Source organism: Lepidochelys kempii, chromosome 11 (genome assembly GCF_965140285.1).
Source record: "Lepidochelys kempii isolate rLepKem1 chromosome 11, rLepKem1.hap1, whole genome shotgun sequence".
In the NCBI taxonomy this organism is placed as follows: domain Eukaryota; kingdom Metazoa; phylum Chordata; order Testudines; family Cheloniidae; genus Lepidochelys; species Lepidochelys kempii.
In genome coordinates, this window is record NC_136390.1 from 8,491,456 (window position 1) to 8,501,526 (window position 10,071).

At 36.8% G+C, this 10,071-nt stretch overlaps 1 protein-coding gene across 3 annotated transcripts in view; it reads left to right on the forward strand.

The window, feature by feature from the left end:
• Positions 1-9,666, forward strand: part of RALB (RAS like proto-oncogene B) — an 80,208-nt gene extending 70,542 nt beyond the window's left edge. For 2 of the 3 annotated variants that reach the window (XM_073305063.2, XM_073305062.2), the window contains exons 4-5: positions 161-338; positions 3,777-9,666. In XM_073305063.2, coding sequence (XP_073161164.1) covers positions 161-338; positions 3,777-3,896 — 298 coding nt within the window. In that variant the 3' untranslated portion in view covers positions 3,897-9,666. Of the gene's footprint in view, positions 1-160; positions 339-3,528; positions 3,553-3,776 lie in introns of all 3 variants that reach the window. The other variant, XM_073305064.2, reaches the window with a different exon arrangement.
• Positions 9,667-10,071: the final 405 nt, after the last annotated feature.

The following is a 10,071-nucleotide window of genomic DNA, read 5'->3' on the forward strand; positions in this document are numbered from 1 at the left end:
ATGGCATGAGGCCATCCTGAAATGGCTTTTTCGAAGTACAATATGATACTCCTTGGCACAGTGTGAAGGCTGCTTGCTTATTCCTGGTGTCAAGTGCTTTATTTTTGATGCTCTCAGGAAGCTAACTCAGCTGTTCTGTTTTTAATATCTGATGAATTAGGGAACAGATCCTGCGTGTGAAGGCTGAAGAGGACAAAATCCCGTTGCTTGTGGTGGGAAATAAATCTGACCTGGAAGAGCGGAGGCAGGTGCCTGTGGAGGAGGCCAGAAGTAAAGCAGAGGAGTGGGGTGTGCAGTATGTAGAAACTTCTGCCAAAACTAGAGCAAATGTAGATAAGGTAAGGCAACTAGCTTACATTTTTACAGTAGTAGAATCGCAGTCTTTCAGTACTGAGAATGACTGACTAATTCTTACTACTTTCTGGGACAGGCACAGTTCATGGTTGGGTTTTTGTTCCTCTTACCATAGTCTACACTTGTAATGTTTGAATGTTTCAGTTAATGAATACCTTGCAAATTAAAGCAAACATTTGGTTTTGGTTGCTGTCTATGTAACATGTCAAGAAAATCCCATTAACTTACTTTATATAGATACAAGTGTGGTGAGCCCTTATACAATGGCAAATTTTCAGATGATGGTTTGAAGTATAGTAGATTTATTAGCTCTGAGAATTCACTGAAGTGCAGGGTTTCATTTAAATTATAGCTTGAAATGCTTAGTAATGATGTATACTAACTGTAGTTCAGCCCATCATAAAACAATTAAAATGAGGATAATTTCAGCACTTCTGAAGTTTGGTTCTTCCCTCTTTTGTCTCCTCAACTCACATGTGGTGCAGCTGATATTTTGTTAAATATCTGCCAGAACACTTTCAAACTCTCAGTTCTTTACTTTCTGATCACTGAGACTATCTGCAGTTTCTGAAAAATATACATTTTTTTACTGCATACCTATCTTGTAACGTGATTCCCCATGCCCTCCATACCTGCCTTTCCTAAGACTCTGTATTCTCCAGCTTGATGTCACTTGTCGCGTTTTTGGATTGAAATTGCTTTTCAGTTTCTGAACAGATGGATTCTCATAACCCTTCTAGCAAGTGGACGTACATATGTGCTTCCTGAAGTGTCTTAGATATCAGGGTTCTCTTCCTTTTTCTGTGGAGAATATGAAAATACACCCTCTTACACATCCACAGAAGATGACTTGGGGTGAACGTTTTGAAGCTTCACTATATCTGAAGGCTAGTTTTGACTTTTATGCTCAGTAAAGTGTTTCCTGTTCAGTCTGTTAGAAAGTCCAGATAAATCATGAGGCATATTCACTGTGGCAATGTCTGTACTGCAGCTTTTTAGACTAAATTAACATTCCCATCCAAATACATATACACTCACTAGGAAATGTTGTCAGGTTTCTTGATGAGCAAGCTAAAATAATCCATATCTTCCTACTTTGGTTTGACAGTGGTCTAGTTATCAAGGCAGCAGCACAGTTAGAGCATGGGAAAGCAAGCCAAGAGATCTGGATTCTAAGACCAGCTCTGACTTGCAGCATGACCTGTGTGTCTCAGTTTTCTAATCTGTAAAATGAGAGAGTTAATATCGCAGATTTTAAGTGGTTTGGGTCAGAGACTCATCTGTTTGGAAAGTGCCTAGCACACTGCACTTGCCTTGTAAATTCACCCTGGATCTTGATTTTTAAGTCTTAACTTTTGGCATTTGTATAGCCTGAAAATAGGCATGTATTGGCCATATTACTTGTTACTACACTCTATTGTTACTATACTCTCTCTACATGGAAACTGTCTGTGCAGACAACCCAAATCCATTCAAATTAGGGGCACTCCTGCAGCGGCAATGGCTTAAATTTAAACAGTTTTATATTTGCCACATAAAGAACATCTTTGAAATGTGTCAGCGGCAACACATGTGCAAGTTAGGAATCAGTAGGTCTTATTTTACATCTCCTTGTCTGAAGCAGTGTGAAGCATTTTCTTCTTTTTTTAAGGGATGACCTTATACTTGTGCTTTCCAAATGCAGTATCTGAAGGCCTTGTTTTTGCTGTGTCTCAATTACTTTGTTCCTTGTCTATTAAATCCAATAATATATCTGCTTCTTGGGGAACTACAAGAGCTAGCTGTCACACAAATCTTAACTCTGAAGGATTAAAAGGATTATTCCAATAGACTTCTATAATCCTGAGAATTCCATTTTCCTAGCTATAAACTATAGACTAGTCATAGACCAGGTTTTAACAGTTCAGCTGGTATTTTTATTGTCCATCTAAACATTGAAATTGAGTAAAATTACACTTTATTAAAAATCATATTCTTGTGTCTAGAATTTTTAGTACACAGTGTAGGGGGAAAAAACAAGTTTGACCCTGGCAGTCTTTTAAAATGTTGTTGTTTTTTCCCTTCTGTGTTCTGATTTTTAGTTGAGGAAAGAGGTTTCTTTCCAGATACCATATGGGCTTAGGGCAGTGGTTCACAAACTTTAACAACCTGTGAACACCTTTCACTAAAATGTCAAGTCTTGTGAACCCCCTCCTAAAAATGAATATTTCCAGGGATTTTCTCCTTTACCTGAGTATAAATTATAAAAGCAGTGGTCTGGGGAATATAAAATTTGTTTTTATGACATACTTATTACACACTATTATTAATTATTATTTATCATTACAGTATTTTTATTACATTATGAAAACGGCAACACTTTTCCAAGATCTCACTTTCGTAGCTTGTATCACTTTGAATAAGCCTGTTATAAGACAAGGCTTCTATGTTTCATCAAGGAGTATCAGATGTGGAACATCATGAAGGCATTTAAGAAGCTAACTCAAAGAGTTCCTCCTACACAAGCATTCAGGTCTTGAGCAGTCCAGGCAAACAACGCGCGTTACAACAGAACTTAAACTTGTTCTTCATAATAACTTTAAAAACAATACTAGCTGCCTATTTAATTGTAAAAACAGCAAAAAATATCCACCTCCCTTTCCATTTCTTATAAGGAGTTTTGAAGTTTAAATCTCCTCAGTGTGATAGATATGCTTGCTTTGATCTGCTTAGCTCTTGGAAGTCCAGGGGCTCCGGGCTTCTGGTCCCTTGCTGCCCAGTGTCCCTAGGGACAGCTCTGTCCACCATTAGGGAATTTTTTCCCGAGAACCCCCTGTAACATTTCATAAACCCCAGTTTGGGAACCACTGGTTTAGGGGTTGGGAGAAGTGGATTCTACTTGACCATGTGACCTTTGCTTGTTCTCTTAAATTCTCTGCACCTAAGTTCTTCCCTCCATAAAATAAGGTTAATATTTCCTGGTGATGTTGTATTAATTCATTAATGTGTTGAAGGAGCTATACCAAGGCTTTTATTGTCTCCTGGTTTCATTTTTCATGAGTTAATTGTAAACATTCTCCTATGATTAGTATAAATCTCATAGATCCCTATAAAAACTGTGCATGCCACTGCATATTGCTTTGCTACAATTAATAGTGAAACTCATTAAAAAAGGCTTTTATCATTTTGAAACAGGCTGCCGAATGACTTAGTAGCTAGGTAAGTCCTTCTCCCTTCCCCTGATTCATGTACTGCATAAACACAGGTGGTGAATTTGTAGCATTGGGATCTATGTTTAGACTACTCATTTTTTATTTTATTAGGTGCTTTGTTCTTGTGTTACATTTTTGTTTGCCAAATACTCTAGTTTATGCATCAATATACCAATTTATTTTCTGCTGGCTGAACTGTTGTTTTAATCTCCCATATGTTTAACTTTCCAGGTATTCTTTGATCTAATGAGGGAAATCAGAGCAAAGAAAATGTCAGAAAACAAAGACAAGAATGGGAAGAAAAGTGGCAAGAGCAAGAAAAGTTTTAAAGAAAGATGTTGTTTACTGTGATCCTTAGGACCTATAAATATCTACAGATGGAACGAATAAGATTTACTATTAAGGATATAGGGCTGGATTCATGAAAGGAAGTTTGTATTGACTCCCAATGCTATTTTTATTCACTTACCGCCTTTTTAAAATGAAAAAAATTAATTTGTGAACCATTAGTCAACAGAAATTTGAGCCCATGTACACTGAAATGGGCTCACCTTGCCAGCAACTTTCAAAGCTAGAATTTTACCAGCAAATATGGTTCTTTGGGCATTTTATTTCTGTCTGATTGCAGGAAATAATTCCATGTCATGTCAAGTAGCTTCTTGATGTCTTTTCAGATCTGATCTCCCCCTCCGCCAACCTGTATTAGCCTCACCAAACATCTCTGGCTGTCTTTTTAAGTTCAGCCACATTTTTCAGTGTCTGTGCACTCGCTGACTTTGTCATTTTTGTATTAATAATAATTATAGACAAACCAATACCTGGCAAGACTTTGAGGTTCTCACAGTCTTTAAGTGGCTGTTGATATTTTCTCAGACTATCAGAAGTCTACTTGAATACCAACATTTGAAGATTTGGGAGTTGTCATTCAAAAGCAAATTAGCTATATCTGTTTGATTATGAGTCAATGCAGCATTCATGAATCGAGCCTACTGACTGAAATCAGACTTTGTTTGGTAATGCAACATTTAGTATTTAAATACTGGTTAGTTGTCTTCCCAATTGGCTCATTTCCTCTCATGTTTTTTTTTTTTTTTTAAACAGAACAAAACAAAAAGCAATTATTTGTTGGGTGGGTAAGTGACCTAAAACAATAGTGTTTATTTTTTTTAGAAAGGAAACAAATTGGCACTGATTTAAAAAAACAAACCCCAAAATTTGTAGCATTCTGTATTGAGGCTAGACTCATACAGTCGCTTCTATTTCATCTGCTCTTTACTCCCCTTTTCCTCAAAATCATTATCTTAACTGTTTAAAAGTGCAGATTGTCTATTTTGTTACATTGTAATACATGTATTCATGTCATGGAGATGTGAAAACTACTGCATCTCTGCTTTCTGTTTTGTTTAAGAGAAACTTTTTTTTTCTTTTTGGGAAAGGACATAGGCCACCGATCACAAAACTATGCAAGTGGAACCAGTGTGAGGCTTTTGTGCTACCTCGCAATTTGACACAGTTACTTGGCTAGTAAGTAAGTTGCTAAATGTCAGAAACAAAGCTGAAATGAAGTTAGGCAACGGTCCTATATTATGTTACTTGCCGTTAATTTTTACTGTACTGTTCTTCTGCACATTTATCTAAAATATGAAGACATTTTTGCTGAGTTTCGCTGTCAAAGCTGCAGTTGTTGAAGTTAGTCCTAAATGATCAGCTACATTAGAATAGAAATAGGGGAAATATATGCGAAACATATTTAGCAGTTCTTGTCTCTGTGTCAGACGTATTTCACTTAAATACCTTTTGCAACTTAATGGTGTCAATCAAGTTCTGTTGCCAAAAATATGTATTTCCATCTTGTTGCTGTAGCAGAGATTGTCAACCTTTATAATTACCCTGCTTCTGGAATACATTTTGTACAGTTTCCCAATGAATCATAGAAAAACTCCTGTTTGAATTTTAAAAAAGTAGACAAATATATTATCTGAAAACTAATCATTTTTCAACTTGTCATCTGATTTGTGACTTCATATACAGCTACAATGAGAAAGGAATAAGATGTGGAAAGGAGCAGTGTAGTGAAGGGTATCTAAGCACTAAACAAACTAGTATCGTTAGCTCAATCTTTAAATGAGTAGGAGAAGTGCAGAGGCAGGAAGGGCTTAATTCAAAATTTAATAAAGTATCTAGGCTTGGCAGAATTTGATTCTTTTTTTATAATTTTGACATCGATTATTTTTAAGCATTTTTTATTATCTATTTTAAATGTTCACAGTTGCTGGAATTTATGGGGAGTGGGTCAGGCACTAATTATTTAGTGACACTGAGATTCAAAAAAGTTAGTTTTTTAACCAGACACAAATTGTCAACATCACATGTTAAAATTTACAAAATAAATATCCTTATGTCACATTCTGATAAGTTCTCAAGCAGCATTTTTCTTTGTCTGCCTCTCTGTAAATTTTGATGATCATCAATGGAAATATTTTTTCATTTGTTTGTGCTTGTGTCGTGACATCAACACTTACCAATAAAAATCTAATTCTTCCAAGCCTGAACATAGCTAACATCTAGGATTACTGAAACCTATTCTTATTATCAGATGTGCTAGATTGCTGCTCTTGTGCATTCCACTTGGAGATTTGAAAAGGAAAATAAATATGCAGTGGAAAATAAATATGCACCCTTATGAGACTGAGGTCTTGTATGGACTTCTGCGTTTCCTTTCCCATTAATTCATTGTCGTCCACATCTTGATTTTACTATTTGTCAAGCGACATATCGGCATGGGAGAATCGTATTAAATCAAGGGTGCTGTAATCTGTTTTATTGTCAGGTTAAATTCCTGTATAGTTCTAGGCAGGCCATTTTTTCTACCCATAAAAGTTTGAAAATGTTAGCCTTTAGAACTGGACAGTAAGGGTCAGAATGGCACTACAAAGCTAGCTTGATTATAGAGCATAGAAACATGAAAATGTAGGAGCCATTTGGCTCTTAAAATATCTGTAAACAAGGTTATTATTTTTTTATCTAAACCCTGTGCAAGAGCACTGGGTGTAGTTAGATGTTATATAACTTAAAGGGATGCAATTGGGTGAGATGTTATAACACGTTTCTTTACAGTGTCACTCATAGTGTGTTAAATGCTTAAACTTTTCATTTTTAATAGTCTGACTTTTTCATTGACTGTCCACTCGTTGCATTTCTTGATCTGAAAAATGAATCTAGTCTAGTCAGTTTTACTTCTGTTTATAGTCTCTCTATACAAGTCCCTTTCAAATTCTCCTAGGTAAGCACAATGCTTCAGTGTTTGTACTGAAAATATAGCATGTAAATCTTCATTCTTGGAAGAAACTGTTCTCACTGGAGTTTTAGAAAGATTGATGGGAACACAGGTATTGGTAAGTTGTTTAAGTAACGTATGTATTTTTGGTCCAAATCTCTCTTCCTAACCTCACTTTAAAATCTTACATTCTTACAAGTCTAAGTGCAGCTATCGTGCTGACCTCTGGTATTCTTTAATAGCATTGAGAGGAGAAACAAGCACATAAAATATGCCTAAATCAAGGTTTACTGGAGTGTAAGATTTAATTAGAAAGTGATTCAAGTTGCTCACAAATCAGAGTGCACTCGGCAAGGGTCTCAAACAGGCAGCTCACTTAGAGCTGATGTAGAAGCGAGTATGTATGTTGAGCTAATACCCAAAGATCCCATTAATCTTTTTAGAAATTTTGCAGTATTTGATAAGAGAGACTTTTAAAAACAAAATGGATGAGTTGTTCTTGCACGAGGCATACCAGTGTGTTGTAATCCCCCATCAGACTTACTGGAGAGAGAGTAGCACTTATTCTTAACGTAGAATGAGGACGGTGACTCTCAACAGTAGTAAGAAATTATTTTGTCCTTTTGAGTTAAACTTGCTTCTGAGGAGGATGCTTAGCAGGTTTATGTTCTTTACTCATTAACACTTTTTTTCTAAACATCACAGCATTTGCATCAGTGGAGCAGAAGGCTTAAGAGCACATTCTGTTAGAGCTTTCAGTGTGTTCTCTCTTTTCCAAAACCAAAAAGTCACTTAAGAACTTGATACGGCAGCTTTTCAGTTTTAGCTTTCAGTTATGACAAATGCAGAAAAGAAAACTTTCGTGGAAGTCTCTTAGTTCAGTGGCTGTGAACAAGGTAGCTACCTTGATTCAAACAAAATTACATAAGTGAGCAACATTTCTCTTTGGAAATACTTGTGTGAAGAACTACTAGTCTGATTTTAATATACCAGGCAATAAAGTGTACCCCTGGCCTGGAAGTTGCATGGAGGTGATGCATTCAACCCCTTGTCTTGGGACGTGCCTTACACTTCAGCTGTTCTCTGCCTTCCCAAGCAGAGGGAGTACCAGAGTGGCCACAAGTGATTTCCAGTTCTGCTTGGCTGGAGGTACATTAGCTCTACAGAGGATTGTTAAGACTTCAGTAGTAATTAAGGGGTGAAGGAAAGAAATATGGCTTCTTGTCATGGGGCTTTAAGAAGGGGCTGAAGGCAACTTTAATTTCTGAACTGTTCCAAGTTTAGATGAGCAATCATAATTCAAGTGTGGAAAGTGAAGAGAACTTGGTAGGCTAGCAAACAATTATATCCTCCTACCCGTGTGAATTAAAGCAATTGAAGGTTATACACCTGCAGGTTTTGAAGGTCAGGTTAAAGCAGGGTTGGGATCACAGGAAAAAACTCTCCCATCAGATTAGAATGGCAGAGCTTTCCAATGATTATCTGCACTCCTTAAAATATGGATGCATAGAACAAGTATTTGTGAAATCGATGGGAGCCTGATAGTCATGTAGGAGAAGAATGCCAGAAGAACTTGAATATATTACTATTGCAAAATGTGATTTTAAATATTAAAATTGGGGGGTACCTGGATGGCATGGGAATGGGGATACACAATCTTTCCTTTGCTGATGGTCCCAATATAGTCCACGTCAGTAGAGAGTGTGGTTACACTCTGAAGGCTGTCTACAACGTCAGAGGTTTCATTTCTAGTCTGTGTAGACAGTTATCCACAGGGCAACCTACCAGCACCCTTGGATCCTGTCTCTGAAAGGTGCCAAGGATTAAATGTGTATGGAAACTGACCTGACCTCTCATCCTTCGAGGGGATCTCTCCAGGTCAGGTTGATACATTGATAAAACAAAGTGGAGAGAAGCTTTCACTGTTGCTATCCATTACATACTTGTTCTGTGGATGGATATATATTGGATATGTTAATCTAACATCTGAGAGCACCCTGGACAAATTCACATGAGGTTTGTTTGAGTCCATGGGAAGAAGCACACCTACATATTTACTGGGCATTATATGTTGATATGACTTCAATGGCAGCCAATAAAAGTTCCCTTCTACCCTGTAAAGTTGTTTGCTATGCATTTTAGAATAGAATCAAATTAAAATAACCTTGGGTATTAAAATTGCAAAGCATGAATCTTCTTTCACATGTAATAGAGGGTAATTCCTTGTAATACCAAACTACACAACACACCATCATGTTAAATCCATTTTAAAAAGAAAGTTAAACAAAATTATGAGTTAGTGGTTTTGAGAAGAGCCAACAGAATTATTTTACAATGCCTAACTTCCTCCTACCCCCCATGAATGGCTATCCAACACATTAAAGTGGTGAGAAAACTGGTTTTATAATAGCAATTGACATATGGGACTTGATTCTGTTACATAGTTTGTCTGGGCTTTTAAATCAAGGTTCAGGCCTATGGTTCATTCTAATAGCACTTCCACTGTAATCTTCAGACTGCACAGGAATAGCAGGAGTTAATTTTGGGATGAAAAAGGAAAGTGAATGTCCCTTTCAGTGGAGCCCCAAGAACTATGTTTACCATAATGAAGTGATACTAATGACAGGAAGGATTAAAAAGAAATTGCCTTTTTAAAGTATGTATGTTGTGCTACACAGTGTAAGTTCTACTTTTCTTCTGTAGATCAAGAAAAGCTTTGCTCTCAAATGTTGCGCAAACATTTCTTCTTCATAAAAATGTATTTTAGCCATTTTGTATTCATTATCCTGCTAATCCAACTGATTTGTATTACTGTTAATAAAAAAGAGAGAAATAGGTACAATACTCTGTATTTTGTGCTTGTTTTGATGGTTATTTGTATTAGTATACTGCCTTCACTCATCCTTATTGGACCATAAGGTCACAGAACTATGTAACTGTGTTTACAGTTATCTTGGCAAACACTTATCCCACAATTATCAATCTGGTTAGCTTGCCCTAGGCTAGAGTCTTTCAAGACCATTTTTTCCCATAGTAACCTGGCTAAAAGCAACTGTTGATTAAGTAAACTAGTGGCACAATAGGAACTTGTGGAGACATTCCTCTCTGGTCTTCCAAGAATCCTCTTGAGTCTATCCTAAAGTACAGGGCCTCAAAAACTGTGGGTGCCATTTGTTGACCGAAGGGCTGTAGTGTGGGTCTTTGGCCAAAGTACTGCAAAGACCAGCTGAACAGTTTAAAAAGCTATTG